General features: G+C 49.3%; 1 gene segment (V, D, J or C); it reads right to left on the minus strand.

Moving 5' to 3' along the window:
* Positions 1-10,511: 10,511 nt before the first annotated feature.
* Positions 10,512-10,932, minus strand: LOC132243444 (immunoglobulin lambda variable 3-1-like). The segment is given in 2 exon segments: positions 10,512-10,765; positions 10,873-10,932. Coding segments are annotated over 2 exon segments (300 nt in total).
* Between the last annotated feature and the right edge of the window lie 8,993 nt (positions 10,933-19,925).

Here is a 19,925-nt window from a genome sequence, read left to right on the forward strand (position 1 = left end):
GGGGCTGATCTGCTAGAAATTGGTCAGCATGGCGTAGTACTTGAGTCTTCTCGTCCATAGTTAAGAGGCGTTCGAGAAGCTGCATGACATCTGACCAGGAGGGGTTATGAGTCATGAAAATGGTTTTGAAACTTCTTAGAACTACTTCGGGATCATCTCTGAGCCTGGGGGTGTTTTTTTCCCAGTTTAAGAGGTCTGTGGTGGAGAACGGAGCATGTGTCCAGTGACTGATAACTTCTCCACCCTCGCCAGGCACAGGGTATTCTCTTAGAGGTAACTGAAGTTCAGGCTTAGACAATTTTTGACGAGTGCGATTTGAAATCGGAGTGGAACTGGAATCTGGAGAGGGATCTCTTGACCCATCTCCAGATCCGGGACTCGGGGATTCTGAGAGAGACAATCGAGGTGATGCCTCCTGAAGACTTCCCAGTCCCTCGGCCGGCCCAGGGGCAATGTTTTGGGGTTCAAACATTTGGGGTGGTATCAATGGTAGGTTAGGGGGCCTAGGCATGGGTCTGTAATCATCTTCTGAATATGACGGTGGTGCAGCAGGTTTTGGATATAGAAGGGGAGCTAACAGATTTGGAAAAGGTGCAGGGGTCTGGGAAGCTAAAGGTTTTAATTGCTTGCTAGCAACGTTGTCCCATAAATACCAATAACTAATTTGGCCAGGGCGGAGGTCCTCCAAGATCTTTCGTAAGGCAGCCAGACGATTTAGGTCAAATGATCCATTTTCTGGCCATTGTCTTCCCAAATCTAACTGGGACGTATAAGACGTCCAATTAGTTAAACAGAGTTCTGCCATACGAGACTTGGACAGTTCTGCCCGTCCCTCCAAATGTTTCCAATTCTTGATCATAAAATCAAGGGGTGAATCAGGAATAACTTTCCCTAGACCAGAACCCATGATTATATCCAAGCACAAGCAGTCTTATTTCCCGAAGTTCTACCTGCCTAGAAGCTGTTTCGTCCACGTACAACAACTGGTGTTCTCGGACCCCACTGGCTTTCTCCGTGAGGAGGGGCGTCTTGAGTCCGAGACCCTAGTCATTGGCCGTTATAACAGCATTTCTACCTTATATCTGTGTCTTTTGCCTTTCGGCGAGGCTGCTGGCTCTATCAGCGTTTAGATCAGCAGACAGATACCCTCAAAGACTGCTTCCAGAGACCTCTAGAGGTAAAACAAGAAAACCAGAAACCAGATAGAAACCAAAAACATACCTGACCTGAGGAACTCGCCGGTACCATTCCTTTACCTGACTTGAGGATCCCGCCTTATTGGTCCTGAGGGGACCGTCCACCTCCCGAGACTAACCCAATAGGTGAACTCACCTGGTGTGCGCTGGGGTGTCGGGGGATGGAGGTCTCCAAAGGCGTCAAGCTAGACGGGTCCCATCTGGGGTGCCAAATTGTGGTGGGAGAAACCTCCCTAAGGTCTGTTGTCTAGCTGTAATTTGATTGACAGACAACGCGGGTAAAGAAAGACAGCTGTTTATTTGCTCGAGCAAAGACCATAAAGCCAGCAAAAGGCAAAATGGCCCCCCCTAAAGGGTGAAGCGATCTTTTATACTTCTTACAACAAAGCAAGACTATATGGTTAACAAAAAGCAATACTTGGGGCGGTGCTCTACAAATCTTTGTAACAGCATATTTCTATTAAGCTGAACTAGCACTTTTTAAAAGCTAAAAGTTAAGTAACAATAACATTATGTTAACAAAACCTTACACAGTAGAAGATACTTCTCAAGGACACAACCAGTAAGCTCAAACAATGGTTTCTCTGTCTTATCTTACTTCTAGCTGTAGCTGATTTTTTTTAGCACACAGACACAGATTCACTTTTTAACTCAGAAAATGCTTGTTGCAGTTAAAATGATTACTTGACACAAGCAAAGGCCTAGCTATCATTCTGCCTTGTGGTCAGCTGCATTACTAGGCCACAGGTCATGCCTTGTATTCAGCTGTAAAGCTAATACTTCTTAAAAATCCAAATTATTGTAAACCTAACAGTATGCTTTCAGAAAACTATTCTATTTCAGGGTAATGACAAACCTGCGCACTACAAGTTATTCACATATTGGGCAGTGCTGGAAACCTGAGGAGCAAAGAGATCATTTTCCACAAGACAAAGCTGTGGAGTGAGAAGAGAGTCATGTCTCTGGTAGCACCCCAGGAGATGAATGAATTAGATTGATCTTTGAATAGTACCTTGGGCCTATAAAGGTAATAGGGGTCTTGAGTTGATCTCTGCATCCTTTACTACCCACACAAATTATGGGAATGTGGATGTGCCAGAAAAATAGACTGACTGTAGCTGGGAAAGGAGAGGCAGGAGCTGGAACTCCAGTGTGGACCATTCTAGAGGGAGCACGGTTCCCCCAATTCTTTCTTGTAGAGTTTAGAAACACTGAACAAGAATTCAAAATGTAACCTGCCTCTCAGTCCCCCTCCATGTCCTAAAGGTCTCCGGTAGGAGCCCTGCTGCACAGGCAGAACTTCCAGGGGAGAGTAATGAGGACCACGTGTGCTTCACAGCATCGGGGATGTCTCTGGGTAGACTGGCAACATGTTATTCCCCACTAGGATGAGAGCTCTCACTGTAGAAAACAGTGGCCCATTTCCTCCAAAAACAGGAGGTTTCTGTATCACATACCCATTGCATTCAATGTTCCCTCTAAGGAGCAGTGGTCCGCAAGTGTGCCGCTTTGGTCCATGAGTGTGCTGGTTCGGTCCTGAGTCCCCCTTTTGGCGTGGTCCACTGGCAAGTGTCCCACCGTAAGTGTCCAGGTGGGATCTGGCAGGGTTTGGCCACTACCCTTCTCCATGCTAACTGCTGCCCAGAGCTGCGTAGTGGAGTGCTGTGGCCCAGCCATGGGCCGGACACAATCAATCGATAGAACTGAAAGGGAGGCACTGGGGCTGGCATGGGACACTTACCAAAGGTAAGCTTCTCACTCCTCAGGCAGGGCAGGCAGCAGCTCCTCCCCGACGTGAGGCAAGGCACGGATGAGGGCTGGGGTAGGGGGCTGGCACGGGCTCTGCTTGTTCCGGGGAACTGCTCCACTCTCCAGCCCTGACGCCATGTGCCTCCTCACTCCCCATGGTGATGTGGGGTTGCAGAGCAGTTCACCGGAGCCAGCGGAGCCCAGGGCAGCCCCCCAGCCCCTGTCCCCGCCTCACCTTGCTTCAAGGAGGAGCCGCTGCCTGCCCTGCATGAGGAGTGAGGGGCTTACCTTCAGTAAGTGTCCTGTGCTGGCTCCGGTGCCTCCGCCGCAGTCCACGCCCAGCTCCTCTCCGGGCGGGTGTGCAGCATTAAAAAGTTGGTGCTCAGCAAGATTTTTACTTGTGCACGGCCACGCATGAGCACAGCTTAAAGGCAACCTTGTTTGCACTGTGTCGCTGTGAGAAGAGCTGCTGTCACCATCATAAGCCTGGTAGTAATAATCAGCCTCGTCCTGGGCATGGACTCCAGTGATGGTTAATGTGGCTGTGCTTCCCGATTTGGAGCCAGAAAATCGGTCAAGAATTCCAGAGGGTCTCTCACTAGTCTTATAAATAAGTAGCAAGGGAACGCTGCCAAGTTTCTGCTGGTACCAGTGCATATAATATGTAGCCACGTTGCTTCCTGTGCAGCTGATTGAAGTATTTTGTCCTGGAGAGACAGACACTGAAGGTGGCTGAGTCTTCACATATTGGGCAAAAGAACCTACAGGGGAAGAAGAAAACAACCAGGTAAAATGATTCATCCTAGGCTTCAACCCCACTTACCATGAACTAGAGGCAGCCAGGTGAAAACCCTAGCCCGCTGCAGCTCCTGCACGATACGTGAGCAGCACAAGGATGAGAGAGGCCCAGGCCATTGTGAGAATCCAGATTAGCACGGCTTGCGCAGGGGCCTCTGGCTCTGACCCTCTGGGACTCTTAAGGACACAGAGCAGAGACCAGCTCCTTCATGCAAATCTGCTCCTAGCCACTGGCTGCTGTGTCTCTGCACCTGCACATCTGAAAAGAGCCCTGACACAGGCAGGGGACCCTGGACCCAAATTCCCAGGATCTTCTAGTGTAAAAGCAGGGTGAGGTCACTGCTGTTAATGCAGTGAGATGGTTGTGCCGCTGGGGTCAGTGAGGGGACAAGCAGGACCTCCCTTGGTCAATTCCATTATTTGATTGAAGTTTAATTAAACAAGTCAAGGACCCCCTTCCAGGTTATCCAGAGCCCAGTCGGTCACTAGAGGATCACAGACACATTGCGGTTGGAAGTGTCACATCAGCAGCAAAACTGCAGTGAAGACTTTATGCTCCTGGGACCCGGCTCTTCCCTTCCCAACCCCTCCTGCAGGTTTTGCAGCAGGCTTCTCCTTCTTACTGAAACAGGACTGTAGGGGAGCAAATCCGTGCTCTTAGCACTGCTTATATGCACACGTGCAGCAGGGAAGGGTGGAGAAGCAAAGGGCTCGCTCTGTTGCAGACAGACCTGTGCACCGGGAGGTGATGCCCACCATGGGATCAGAGGCTGGAGATAGATGGGAAGAATGAGCTCAAGGGAGGCTTTGCTATACTTTGCTCTAGGCATGTTGCCACTCCCATACATGTGTCACCATGGTCAGGTCCAAATGTTTGTGAACATCAGTATTCCCACATGAAATGAGGGGTTTCTGCTATGCTATCTGAGCACCTTCCCCAGCAAGCTGATTTCTCTCTTGTTGAGGTGGAAATTATGCTTGGGTCAATTTGTGGTTTTGATCAAATATAATTCATCCACTCTTCTCATTAATTTTTGTTTTGGATAGGACAGGGTCTGCTGGGAGAGAGGGAGTGTTGCCCAGTGTCTCAGCTCTTCCCAAGTATCCTGGAGAGCTTGAGGGAGCACAGCGGGGCTAGGTTGATCCTCTGTCAGTTTTGCTGTCTCCTAATACGCAATTTGCAGCATCGGGAGTTTAAGGAAGTCCCAGTCTTAGTGGGGTGCTGCAACTCAAGCCCAAAGACTTTGGGCAGGGCAGTTAGCTCTGCAGCTGCCATCCTCTCCCAGCAGACAGGCAGTGGGAAGTGGCTAGTATTCACTTCAGAGTTGGACTCGGCTGATTCAGGGGACAGTGATTCGATTCGGTGATTTGAATCACTGTCCCGATTCAATGTGGCTGTATCTAATTCAGAGATTCGGCTTCTGCCAAATCAGATGGGCGCACCGCACGCCCCTCTCCCAGCCCAGCAATGGCTGCCCAGCCCGCTCCAGCTCTGGCACTTGTTAAAAAAAAGCCGCGACTCACCGGGTGCTGCCATCTTTTCTGAAGATTTGGAGAGCTTTGAATCGATTTGGACCTTTAAATTGGTCCCCTGATTTGATTCAGTCACCAAATTGGGCTGAATCTCCTCCGAATCAAATCAACACCTGAAGCTGCGCACAGCCCTAAAAGGCAGGCATTCATCCCTCAAATTGGCTGGGGAGGGACACTGGGACACCATTTAAGCTGTGAGCAAAACTTACTTTGGAAAGGCTGTGGCTGGAGTGGGAGAGGAGCTTGTGTTTTTCTCTTTTTCTCTTGTGCTCAGTATCTCGCTCCAGGTCTGGCCTCTCCTCCTGCAAACACCAACACCACAAGATCTTTTCCCAAAGCTTAGAGTGATGGGCAAAGTGTCTGTGTATTGCATGTCTGCAATACATTGGCTACTAAAAATGGCTACATGAAGCAAGCTGCAAACTAGCCCACCCAAGTGCCTTGCAGAAGGGTCTTCATTGTCCTGATGTGGAAATCACAGGGGATTTCACTCATGCAGGCTTTTTGTTTTCCTTATTTTTCTCGCTCATAGGCAGAGGTCTGTCCTCCCAAGGCATCCTCACCAGGATCGCAACTGTGATACAATGGAGAGAGGCTTGTTTGTTATCATTGACATCGAGGGTGATGCTGTCTGCGGTTCTGTACTTCTGCTAGAGTCACCCGTGTTGTCAAACTGGAGAACAAGCTTGACAGGCTAAGAGGGATCCAAAAATAAAGATAAAAGTCATTGATGGTGGAGCATGCAGATGAAGCAAGAATATTTCACGATGGTGGCAGAGGCATATGTAGGCTGTCGCAGAACAGAAATCTTCAGTGCTCTCGATTTCCCTTGACATGGGATTCAGGTTTCCTTCCTGCGAAGTATGTCTGGTTGCTGATGCGCCATTTCATCCCCATGTTAAAAGAAGACGTGCACAAGCCTCTTGCTGCAATAGCAACTCCCCCAGTGATGGGTGTATGGTGATGGGGGCAAATGCTTGCAATTACCAGAAGCCCCTAGTGACAGGCCTGCCCCTAGTCACGGACCTTCGCGTACAGAGACAATGACTGTACGATGGTTATTTTGCATTTGGAACCGGGACAGGTGTGTGATTAGGCAGCTGCAGTGATGACTGAGCAGGCCTATTGCAGATTAACTCTGCTCATCCTGTGTGTGGAGGGCACTAGAAAAGGCTCCTTAAACAGCCCATGTCATGTCCCCTGCCTGGGATGCATCCAAGTCAAGTACTGAGGTTTGCAACCTGGACTGTCCACACCCTGGTGCACAGCAAGAACAGTGCCCACCTGGGCTGAGGGACAGCACTCGTGCCCAGGGCTGCATGCATTTCTTTTCCTGAACAAACGTGCACAATATGATCTAATCATCACAAAGCAACTGGCTGAAACATTGAAACTTATGACAGGCACTTGCAGATACACTCATGTTCCTTGCCTGTCTCTTCTGTCTCATACCTCTCCTCCTCCTCATCTTCGAAATCAAGAGGCTAAACAAAGAGTCTACAAAAAACTGTCACTACCAATTTTTGAGGCACTTGATGACCCCCATAGGCCAAGGCTTATGTCAAAGAAGGCCATTTTGGAGTATGGGGAAAGAACTGCATCACGAAAGCTTTGATATCAAGGAAAATGGACCCAGCGATGCAAGACAATTGAATTAATTAATATGTTTCTTATCACGGACCCCACATCTAAACCTCCTAGCTTTGCTTGACTAAGGCAGAGCTGGACTATGTTGAACACGGTGGACAACTAGCTGCTTTGTAAATGGCATTTTATTAAAGACCCCAAGTACGAGTGCAGTGAGATCCAATCTACAGCACATATCATGTAGGAATGTCCTATTTATCTTTTTAATAATTGAAGACCTGCACCAGGTGACTTCCCATGGATATCGTACCTAAAACTGTCACTCTAGTCATCTCCCTTAGTGCCATTGCTTAGAGGTCATTTAGAGCTTGTCTTGCTATTTAGATCCCATTACTATTTCCATGCAGGTACTGTCCGCGTGGGAGCTTTCACCTCTGAGGTCCAGCTCCCCGGCCTGATACTTGCAGAGACCCCAGTAAGTGTGAGCACATGGGGTGCTCCAGCAGGCTGCAGGGAGGCTGCTCCTGGCAGGGGAAACACCATGTATCTGGGTCCATGAAGGCAGTTCTCCTTAAGCACTCCCCCAGGATAACTGTTCTGGCGTGGTTTAGCACCCGCCGAGGTGTTGGGGCTTGAAGCCCACTTTAGGGAAATGGGAGGCTCCTCCCTAGCTTGCTTCTGTGGCCATATGACTGAGGCCAGGTGAAATGTGGGTGCATCCGAACCCCAAGTCTCCAGGCTTGGGCTTGCATGTAGGATGCCTCCCAAAAGACTATGGAAATATCTGAAGCCCTGGTGGGGGAGGAGGATGTTTGCCAGCTGTTGGGCCACTTATGGTTCTGGACTGACTTATGGATTTGGACTTGATTTGGCTGATTTAGCATGGGAATGAGTGGCTGCAGGGCTGGCCACGGGTGGCTAGTCTGGGGATGGTGCTAGTGCAAGCACTGCCAGGGAGGGGGGCATGGGGAGGCATGTACCCCTTAGGTTTGTGCATGGAGGGGTGGCAGAAACGGGCTGCCTGGTATGGGTTCCCCACCCTTCTGCCCTCCCCTGAGGTCTCCATGGCCCAGTAGGCAGGATGTTGTATGGAAAGGTGGAGCAAGGTGGGGAAGCTTGGTGCCACCGCCACAGCTGCCACCACAGCCAGGGCCTTACACTAGCTGTGCCACCATGGTGAGGTGTGCCTAGCAGTGTGGAGTTGCGCCAGCTGTTGCTGCGGGGTGGACGGGGGGGGTCTCGCCATGGTGGTCCAGTGGTAGAAGCAGCAAACCTGGTACAACCCAAGGGATTGCAGTTAGATTTGGTTGGAGATTTTGAGAGTTCAGTTGACCAAAAATTGTAGGTGGAAGGGCCTGATGCCACCAGGGTCAGCAGCAAAGGGAGCTTTTCTACCATTGCTTCCATGGACACGAGGTGGACAAGAGACAGTCAATACCTGGCTGCTATACAATTCTATGGGACACTGTCTCCAAAAGTGCGGGTCCTTCTTTTCAATTACCACAGTAATATCTATCCCTCCTATTCAAAGCAAAATTTCTCTTTTCTCCTGGTCAGGATGCAGCAGGCCTGAGAAGTTGGAAAAAAAGAGAACAATGATCAGAAAAATGTATAAAATGTAACCTCCAAGGTAGCACAACTTGCAGCAACCAGCCGAGCCAAGGAGAAAGAGGTCACAGAACACAAGCATCTCTTTTTTTTTTGGTAGGCAAACATCCATCTTCTGTATCATGGTGTACATGAAAGAGGTCTAGTCAGCTGTGTGATGAATCTGTTTGTGGCGGTCAAGTCCAATTCAAGAGCGGCATGGCTTGTTTGTTCCAAGTTTCACAGATCCATGTTTTGTCTGAGTAGGAGCTCAAATATGGAGTGTGCTGCTTTGCTTCCATCACCCGGATTAAAGCCATTTCATGAGCCTTTCACTAAAGAAGGTAGAAAAAATACCCTGCAGAGCTCCTGATCTGCATGTGAATACTTCAAGGGGAAGAGGGGACCAGGTCATGGTGGGGATGAAGACCAGCTTGGTCTCCTCAAGCAAACTGATCTCTGTTAGAGACCTGCGTTCTTAAACCCCCGAAGCTGAGCCCAGAGGTACATATGCACTCTCAGAGGTGACTTACCCCATGGGATCACAGGTGGAGGCTGAAGGGTTGGTGCAAGGGCAGTTCTCTTGGACATCATTCACGGCAGGCTTTCACACAGTTCAAGGTCCCATCCCTGCTATTAAGCAGAAGGGAGAGTGGTTGAGGACATCCATAGTAATCTTTGAAGAGCTGATGGAGTTTGTAGGATTTCTAAGAGTTTTGCTCAGATCCATGACTGAGTTCCCTTGCATTCCCCCTATTGACAACCCTTTCTCCTCCGCGCAGTTCACCCACACAGAATCAAGGGAATGCAGAGAAGGGACAGATGGCAGATGGGAAAGGACAGAAGCTAACTAAAGCTGCAGTGTGCTATTATAAAGGAGCACGGTGTGTATGTGTTTGATGAGCACTGGGAAAACCAGAAGAGAGGTTCTTCTTTCAGCTATCTCCCATTCCCCGCGCCTCACCAACTACAAAATTCTTATATAATAAAAGGCTTTGTCTGTCTGTCTATGTGTCTGTCTATCTGTCTGTCTGTCTGTCTGTCCATAAAGCTTCTGGCCAAGTGCACAAGTGCTGCTGAAAGGGTAGGAGGTGAGTGGCTGGGCGACCAGGGCTGTGCGGGCCCAAGTTTGCACTGCTGCTGGGGAAGTTTGGCGGTGGGGAACACACCCTGGCTGCCTGAGCAGCAGGACTTCCCCACACCTTCCTGCCTGAAGGGGGGGATCATGGTGGCAACGCTCCCCTGCCACCCAGTCCGGAGGCCTCCCGAAAGAGCCAGCAGGGAGGGGGAGGCGGTGGGCAGGGAGGGAGGGATGGGAGCGGGGAGGCAGGCAGATGTGGGTCAGGCAGACCCGGAGCAGTGGGGTGAGTGAAGCTGGACCCAAAGCGGCAGGGGGGGAGTGGGGTTGGACCCAAAGTAGCGGCGGGGAGAGGGGCAGTGGGGTCGGACCTGAAGCAGTAGGGAGTAGGGCCGGACCGAAGCAGCAGGAGGGAGGGTGGGGAGTGTGGGGGAGAGGGGGAGTGGGGCTGGACCTGAAGCAGCGAGGGGAGGGGGAGGGTTGAGCTGGGTCAGACCCGAAGAGGCAGTGGAGGAGGGAGCGGGGCCGGACCGAAGAGGCAGGGGGCGGTGGGGAGCGGGGTCAGGCCGGACATGGTGAGGCAGGGTGGGGGGGGAGTGGGTTGGATCCTAAGCAGTGGGAAGAGGGGAGTGGGGTTCGACCCAAAGCACCAGGAGGGGGATGGGAATAGAGCGGGGATGGATAAGGACCCACGGGGGGAGGTGGAGGTGGTGGGTGTAGGGCCAGACAGGGGGCTGCATCCCAGCTGCCCCTCCACCTGTCATTCTTGATGGGCAATTTCCTAGTCTCTCATAAAATTCCTATGCTATAAGCAGATGCCCCTGGAGCAAATGAGAATTTGACTTCTGAGCTACCAGGGGAAAGACTGTTGTTATCGTCCATCCCTTTAGCTAGCAGCAGGTTTGTGTCTCACTTCCCCATTGCTCTGTGTCACTGTGAGGAGTGCTGCTGTCTTTATCATAAGCAAAACAGTAATAATCAGCCTAGTCCTGGGCCTGGACTCCAGTGATGGTCAACGTGGCCGTGTTCCCAGATCTGGCACCAGAGAATCGGTCAGGGATGCTGGAGGGTCGCTGGGTATTCTCATATATAAACAGCACAGGGGCACTGCCAAGTTTCTGGTGGTACCAACTCACGTAGGTACCAACATTTCTCCCTGTGCAGGTCAGTTCAGCAGTTTGTCCTGGTGAGATGGACACCACAGGTGACTGTGTCATCACGTACAGGGCCAGGGAACCTAGAAGAGAAGAACAACATAAGTTCATAGAAAGACTTGGTCTGACTTCAACCCCAGGTGTCAAGATCTCTAGTCAGACAGGTGAGAAACCAAACACATTATAACACCTGAGCAAGATGTGAGCACTGTAACAAGGAGTGGGACCCAGGCCATGGTGGGAATCCCGACCAGTGTGTCTCACTGGTGTCTGGCTGAGACAATTTGACTCCTTTTTAAATCCAACAGAGCTGAGAACAGCCCCTTCATGCAAATCTGCTTCCCTCTCACTGGCTCCTATAAACGTACCACACTCACCCATCTGACAGGCTCTCAGATGAGGAACTCTGAACCTCCTTCTTCCCCCTATAGTCTGGTGTAAAACTGAAGGTAATTTTACTGATGTCAGAGTGTTACTCAGATGGTGTCAGTGATAACTGGATGCTGGCTGTGCACTTTCTAATATTTAATAATTCATAATCATGCTAGAGCAAAGGACGTGTTGTGAGTCACTGAATCCTACAGGGACCCTACGGACATAAAAGGGTCATTAACACCATCTGATTAAAAGTATCTCATCAGCATTGGCACTGCACATGGGAACCTTTGGGCCCCGTTGCATGTTACACTTCGAGCTGCCCAAATGTTGGTCAGTGATCGGGCCTTGTTCCACTGTAATCTTGGGTGGCTCCTGGAGGTCTTCACCCTTGGACTGTCCTCATGTTAACACCTTCAAGTGGTTTTTAAGCACTTGCTTTGACACTCAAAATATTACCACCCCAGGGGAGGATTATCTCTGATCCACATAACCCAGCTCCTGCACCATTAACGTGTGGCCACTCCCCACACAAGTGCTGCCCAAGTTGAAGTGCTCCAGTTTCCCAGGATTAATCACATCCCCACCTGTAGGGCACTGGGAGGAGGAAAAAATAAAGATAAGTATATTAAAGGAGGTCTCATGTTTAAATGAACTGAAATTTGGGATAGGGGCTTGCAGGGTCATGCTTGGCCATAGGTCATGCTTGCTGGGGTGGCTGGGAGGTGGAGTGGTAAGGAAAGACACTTCTGGGGGATCTACTGCCCTGCCTCATCTCATGGGGACCCAAACTAGCCCCCTACTTTGTCCCCCCGCAGCTCACTCTTGCACCTGTCTGTGCCCTATAACCTGGCTAGCTGGCATGTGCTGTGCAGGCTGTCTCCACTGGGTTGCATCCCCAGGGAGGGAAGTTCACATGACATTAGCATGAACCATTATGAGTATTATTTATAATGCCCATGGGACTCAGGGACCCCAGCCATGGATACAACCACTCGATGCCTGGTGCTGTGTAGACACAAGCCAGACAGACAGTCCCTGCTCCTAATTGCTCATCATCCAAGTAGCAGGATGTGGGTGGACATCCTTAGAGAGGAGCCATCTGGGAATCTCCTGGGAGTGAAAGCTGTTGCAGGATGCGTCCCATGGGGCTTGAAAGGACCCACATCTCACTACACTTGCTTTATTCCTGCGCCCAACCTGTTGCTTAAGCTGTAGCGACCCCGGGAGAGAACAAGAACAGTGAGGAACCTGAGGCATACAGGAGAGGAGGACGATGATAATAGCAATGATGGATCTGTTTTGGGGTAATGTGCTGAAGGAGGACAGAGATTTCCTAATGTAAAATGAAAATATCTCAGTATAAATCTTCTCCCAGCAACATCTAACCTTCACTTTTCTTACAAGAGCCAATGAGCCGTGTCTCTGCCTTGATGGATGCTGAGTGAAGAGCTCCTTGTGCTGGCATCCGTTACAGTTGCCACCAGGTCTTGCCCTGATGAGCACCATCATGTCTAATAATGAACATGATCCCCTGGTTCCTTAATTTGACCTTGCCTCCCCTCACCATTTTCTTCTCTGTAAACGTTAACATACCCAGGGCATTGCTACGTGCTACATGGATTCCACCTGGGCCCGCTGCTGGTCTCTCGTCTGCAAGGTGGCTAAACAAACACAACACCATGCGACAGACATGTAGGGAAAGGGAAATGTCAACCGTGTCTGTGCATGAGCTGTGATCTGGGAATCACTGATGATCAGAAAATGGTCACCAGCATGGAGGTTCCTCTCCAGCCCTTGCTTAAATGCAGCAGAGCTACCAGAGGCTGCTCAGGTGGGATACTGGGACCTGGCACATCACTCCTCAGAGGCTGCCCTCATGCCTCGAGTGACCTTAGTCCAGGCCCTGCTGATGACCGAACTGTCCAAACAATTCTGGATCTGACCAGCACTTACAGAGGTGAGTCAGTGTGTCCTTGTAGGACCTGAGAACAGGATATTGTTCAGGTCTGGAGGGGTGCAAGGCTCTGGGGTTAGTAGAGGAGAAAATGTCATCAATACCAATCAGTTTGACCTCAATCCCTGGGAAAATTTTGGAAAAAAATAGCAAAGAAACCATTCTTGATAGGCTAACAGAAGGCAACATCCTGAGGGATAGCCAGCATGGGTTTGCTGCGGGAAGGTCTTGCTTGACCAATCCCATTTCTTTCTATGGCCAGGTAACATATCAAGAGGTTAACATCACATATTTGGACCTTAAAAAAGCCTGGGACCTGGTGTCCCATGATGCCCTCATGGAAAAATTGGGCAACTGCGGTCTTGACTACTCCACAGTCCGATGCCCGGGGAACTGGCTCCGAGGTCGGACCCAGAGAGCGGTAGTTGATAGAACTGAATCAACATGGCACTCAGTCCCCAGTGGTGTCCCCCAAAGCTCTGTTCTTGGACCTGTACTCTTAATGTCTTTATAATCTATCTGGACACTGGTGTCAAAAGCAGACTGCCCAAGTTCTATGACGACACCAAACTTTGGGGAAAAGTGTCCACGCTTGAGGATAGGCTGGTGATTCAGGCCGACCTCAATAGGCTTGCAAGGTGGGTGGCTGAAAACCTGATGGCATTCAATAGGGAGAAATGCAAGTTGCTCCACCTTGGGAGTAAAAACCCGCATTACACTTACAGACTTGGCAAAGCTACACTCACTAGCACCATGACAGAAAGAGACTTGGGGGTCACAATAGACCACAAGATGAATATGAGCCACCAATGTAATACTGCAGCTGGCAAAGTGAACAAAACTCTGGCTTGCATCTACCGATGCATCTTGACCAAGACCCAGGATGTCATCCTCCCGCTGCACTCGGCATTGGTGAGGCCGCAGCTGGAGTACTGCATCTAATTCTGGGTTTCACAACTTAGGAAGGATGTGGAGAAGCTTGAAAGAGTCCAGAGGAGAGCCATGCGCATGATCAGAGGGCAAGAGAACCGGCCTTATGAAGAGCGGCTGCAAGCTATGGGACTCTTCAGCCTGGAAAAGCACAGGCTCAGGGGTGACCCGGTGGCAGTCTACAAGTATATAAGGGGTGTGCATCAGGATCTTGGGGAGCACCCCAGGGAATGATAAGGTCCAACAGTCACAAACTCCTGGAAGACTATTTTAGGCTGGACATAAAGAAAAACTTCTTTACTGTCCAAGCTCCCAAGGCCTGGAACAGACTCCCCACACAGGTGGTGCAAGCACTTACTCCAGACACTTTCAAGAAACATTTGGAGCCTTCTCTTGGGAAATAGGCTCCTGCCTGGTGTGAACTGCTGATTCCCATGTTCGCTGACAATATACAGTGGATACAAAGAGACTACGAAAAACTTTCTACAGCATTCATCCTACATAAAAAGAAGAAATGGAACAAATTACTCCACGAACTAGCTCCCCAGCCACAAAACAACCATCAGAGGAACAACACCAACACCTTACAGCATTCCAACCTCAGACTCGATGAAACTGAAAGCAGCAACCAACCCACAAATATTATCCATCTCTCCACACACACGCTTACCAAAACTGAAAAAATCTGTCCTTTCTAAAGGCCTAAATTTCTGTCCAGAAAAATACCCTAACAAAATACTTGAATGTGGAGAACTAGAAGAATTCTTCCGACACCTGTGCGTCAAAGAATATTTCCACGACCAAACTGAACCCACTCCCAACAACAACTCATCCTCTGACAACATACAGGAAAGGATCAATGCCAAAAAGGCCCCAAAAACATCAGATTGGACACCTCGCAGTGGACGACACCCTAACCTTGACCGTTACATTGACTGCTTCAGGGAAAGAATGAACAATGAAATAATCAGCAACACACGCCACCATCACAACCTCTCTCTACCAGAGAAAAAGGCCATAGAATCTCTAAGATCCAACCACCAAATAGTAATAAAAACAGCAGATAAAGGAGGAGCCATAGTCATCCTAAACTGTGAGGATTACATAACAGAAGCCAAGAGACAGCTCTCTGACACCACCTACTACAAAGAACTACAAGAAGATCCTACTCCCCTTTTCACCAAAAAACTCAACAATACCATCAAATCATTTCCATCAAGACTACAAGAAAAACTACAGACCTTGATCCCCCCACTACCTAACCTGGGGACTTTTTACATGCTCCCTAAAATCCACAAACAAGGGAACCCTGGCAGACCTATCATATCCAACCATGGGACCCTAACTGAGGAAATATCAGGTTTCGTTGAATCAATCCTAAAACCGCTTGTCAGCCACAGAGCAAGTTTCGTACAAGACACTACAGACTTTCTACGGAAACTTAAAAACATAGACCACCTTCCCAGCAACACACTCCTAGCTACCATGGATGTTACCAGCCTATGTACCAACATCCCACACCAGGATGGCATCCAAGCTTGCCTTACATATCTCCAGGAACAAGATTACAACTCTGAATACAGACCCAAAGATATTACTGACCTTATACACTTCATCCTCACACACACAATTTCACTTTTAATAATCAACACTTCCTCCAGATGATGGGAACAGCTATGGGCACTAAAATGGCCCCACAGTATGCCAACCTTTTTATGAGCCACCTGGAAGAAGACTTCCTCAAGAACTGCACCATCAAACCCTTGCTATACTTAAGATACATCGAGGACATCTTCATCATTTGGACTGAGAACCAGGAATCTCTAATTGAGATCCACCAGAAATTCAACAGTCACCATCCCTCCATCCGACTTTCTCTAGAATACTCCAGCACCAACATCCCCTTTTTAGACACAATGATCAGCATCCAGAAGGGTAAAATACAGACCACAGTATACAAGAAACCCACAGACCAACATACATATCTGCACAGAAGCAGCAATCACCCTAAACACACCAAAAAAGCTGTGATATACAGCCAAGCCCTCAGATACCACCGCATTTGTACCGAAGAGAACACCCAGGATTGCCACCTCACCAATCTTAAAAAGGCTTTCACCCAGCAAGGACACTCATCCAGAGAGGTAGATCGCATGTTTGAAAGAGCCACCTGGATACCACGTGAAGAACTGCTGCAGTACAGAAGAAAACCCCCCACAAATCGCACACTGCTGTTTATGACCTATCACCCCTCCCTTGAACCTGTATGGAAAATCCTTAAAAAATTGCAACCCATACTAGACAGAGACCCTATTCTTAAAAAGATCATCCCAGAGCCACCCATCCTAGCCTTCAAACAAGCACCAAACCTTGCCAACCTCATCACCAGAAGCAAACTTCCTCAAGCCCAGAACACCCGAAAGGATCCAGACTGTGCCAGGACAAGAAATGCAAAACCTGCCAACACATCTCCACCACCCCCACAATTACTACACCCCACAACAGAGCCATCAGCATCCCAGGATCTTACAGCTGCACCTCCAGAAATGTTATATACCTCATCCAATGCACCAAATGCCCTGATGGAAGATATGTAGGAGAGACCAAACAACAACTGCGCACCAGAATGAACGCACACCGGAAATCCATCAAAGACAGAAACACCCAATTACCGGTGGGGGCACATTTCTCACAGGAGGGCCACTCTCTCTCCAATCTCTCAGTCCTGATCCTCAAGGGAAACTTACACAACACTTCCCAGAGACAGGCCTCTGAGCTCCATTTCATCAACCTGCTGGATACTAGAGATCACGGACTAAAAATAGACATTGGATTTTCGATACATTACAATCTGCCTGGCAACTGACTCCCCAGCCCAGCCCAGCCCAGCCTCTGGCTTCTTTACTTTTCATCCCATCCAGGAAGAGCACATACCAACTGCTGAAACCTCCTTAGCCTGACGAAGGATTTTTGAACCCGAAAGCTTGCTTAATAAATATTCTCCAACTATTTGGGTTGGTCTAATAAAAGATATCAAATTCACCCAAGGAACCTTGTCTGCTGATTCCCATTTGAGAACTTATTCATAGATTCATAGATGTTAGGGTCGGAAGGGACCTCAATAGATCATCGAGTCCGACCCCCTGCATAAGCAGGAAAGAGTGCCGGGTCTAGATGACACCAGCTAGATGCTCATCTAACCTCCTCTTGAAGACCCCCAGGGTAGGGGAGAGCACCACCTCCCTTGGGAGCCCGTTCCAGACCTTGGCCACTCGAACTGTGAAGAAGTTCTTCCTAATGTCCGGTCTAAATCTGCTCTCTGCTAGCTTGTGGCCATTATTTCTTGTAACCCCCGGGGGCGCCTTGGTGAATAATTCCCTTCTGTGCCCCCGTGATGAACTTATAGGTGGCCACAAGGTCGCCTCTCAACCTTCTCTTGCGGAGGCTGAAAAGATCCAGTTTCTCTAGTCTCTCCTCGTAGGGCTTGGTCTGCAGGCCCTTAACCATACGAGTGGGCCTTCTCTGGACCCTCTCTAAGTTATCCCCATCCCTCTTGAATTGCGGTGCCTAGAATTGCATGCAGTACTCCAACTCCCATCTGACCAGTGCCTGATAGAGGGGAAGTATAACCTCCTTGGACCTATTTATCATGCATCTGCTGATGCACGATAAAGTGCCATTGGCTTTTTTGATGGCTTCGTCACACTGCCGACTCATGTTCATCTTGGAGTCCACTAGGACTCCAAGATCCCTTTCCACTTCCGTGCCACCCAGCAGGTCATTCCCTAGGCAGTAGGTGTGCTGGACATTTTTCCTCCCTAGGTGCAGCACTTTGCATTTCTCCTTGTTGAACTGCAACCTGTTGTTTTCTGCCCACTTGTCCAACCTGTCCAGGTCTGCTTGCAGCTGTTCCCTGCCCTCCGGCGTGTCTACATCTCCCCATAGCTTTGTGTCATCTGCAAACTTGGAAAAAGTACATTTCACTCCTTCGTCCAAGTCACTGATGAAGACATTAAAGAGTATTGGTCCAAGGACCGAACCCTGCGACCCATCCACCACGACTCTCTGGGTGCGACCCTCCAGCCAATTCGCCACCCACTGGACTGTGTAGTCATCCAAGTCACAGCCTCTTAACTTGTTCACCAGTATGGGGTGGGATACCGTATCGAAGACCTTCCTGAAGTCTAAGTATACGACATCCACCCCTCCTCCTGTGTCCAGGCGTTTCGTAACCTGGTCATAAAAAGAAACTAGATTGGTCAGGCACGATCTGCCTGCCACGAACCGATGCTGATTTCCCCTCAGCATAATTTGTCCTGCCGGGCTCTCACAAATATGAGCCTTGATAATTTTTTCAAAGACTTTGCCAAGGATGGAGGTAAGACTGACTGGCCTATAGTTGCCCGGGTCCTCCTTCCTCCCCTTTTTGAAAATGGAGACCATGTTAGCCCTTTTCCAGTCCTCCGGGACTTGGCTCGTGCGCCACAAGCTTTCGAATATTCCCACCAGTGGCTCTGCAATGATGTCGGCCAGTGCCTTCAGCACCCTCGGATGGAGCTCATCCGGGCCTGCCGACTTCAAGGCATCCAGTTCTTCCAAGTGACTCTGCACCATCTCAGGGTCTACGCATGGCAGTCTGGCGCCTTGCTGCTGCCTCTCTACAACCCCAGTGAGAGACTTGTCGTGTTCCTCACTTAGGAACACTGAGGCAAAGAACTCGTTGAGGAGTTCAGCCTTGTCCCCCTTGTCTTTCACCATTTGTTTCTGCCCATTTAGCAGGGGTCCTATTCCTCCCTGGGCCTTCCTTTTACTCCCTATATATCTAAAAAACAATTTCTTGTTGTCTTTTACTTGGGTTGCCATCCTCAGCTCCATGGTAGCTTTGGCCCGCCTAACTGCCTCCCTTCAAGCACGAGCAGAGGAGGTATATTCATCTTTAGTGATCTCTCCATGTTTCCACTTTTTATGTGCTCCCCTTTTGGCCATTAGGCTGCCCTGGATTTCTCTGGTCAGCCAGGGAAGCCTCCTGGCCCCTTTCCCTCTTTTGCCTCGCTCGGGCATCGTCTTGCTTTGTGCCTGAAGGATCTTTTCCTTAAGGCACAGCCACCCTTCTTGGGCTTCCATTTCTTCAACTTCATGCAATGGAGACAAGTGAACTGTTGGGTTGCACAGCAGCAGGGTGGGCACCAAGATACCCATCGCTGTTATGAAGGTCTGAGAGTGTTTCAAAAATCACCTGTGGTTCCTGTCCTGAACCTCACCATAACTTCTCCCAAAGCAGTCAGACAGCTGTGTAGGCAGATTGCTCTGGGAACAGTGAGGAGGTCGCTAGTAGGCAAGCACTGAATGTATTAATATTATGAACATAAAGCAAAGCTATGCATTATTTTTCATTAATATATTCAACAAAAAACACCTCTCATCAGTGCATTCAGAAATCTCAGCCTTCACCCAGGACTGTCTGAGTCTCTCAAAGCCCGAGACCTGACACTGGCCTCTTCATACAGATCTACCTCTTGCTAATGTGCTGCTGAAGTCCCTCGCTCATGTATGGTGTGATGGAAGAAAACTGGAGACGAGCTCACCTACATACACTTTCCAAAAATGGGGAAAAGGAGGATTTGGGGGACCACAGTGTGATTAGCCTGATCACTAATGAAGATAAATTATGTGAGGGGCATGTTGCTGTCTTCTAGGTCTTCTAGTGACTTCCCTCATTTCCCAGCTCGTTAGTTCTTTTCAGGATCACGGGTCTATGCATGGAGATGAGCCTTCGGGAGCAGCTAGGGTTTTAGTTAAGCAGAAAAGGGAGGGTAAATCAGCTGAAGATCAGGCTCTGTCCCTCCTCCCATAACTCTGGGGAGAATAAAAATGTTCATAATGCCTTTGAAAAACAGGGTGTATATTATATTTGGGGCATGTGTATGCGCGAAAATATGGTGTTTGGATCTTAGCTTTTGATACAGTCCCACAGGGCTTTG

The sequence above is a fragment of the Alligator mississippiensis genome, chromosome 10 (assembly GCF_030867095.1).
Source record: "Alligator mississippiensis isolate rAllMis1 chromosome 10, rAllMis1, whole genome shotgun sequence".
Lineage (NCBI taxonomy): Eukaryota > Metazoa > Chordata > Crocodylia > Alligatoridae > Alligator > Alligator mississippiensis.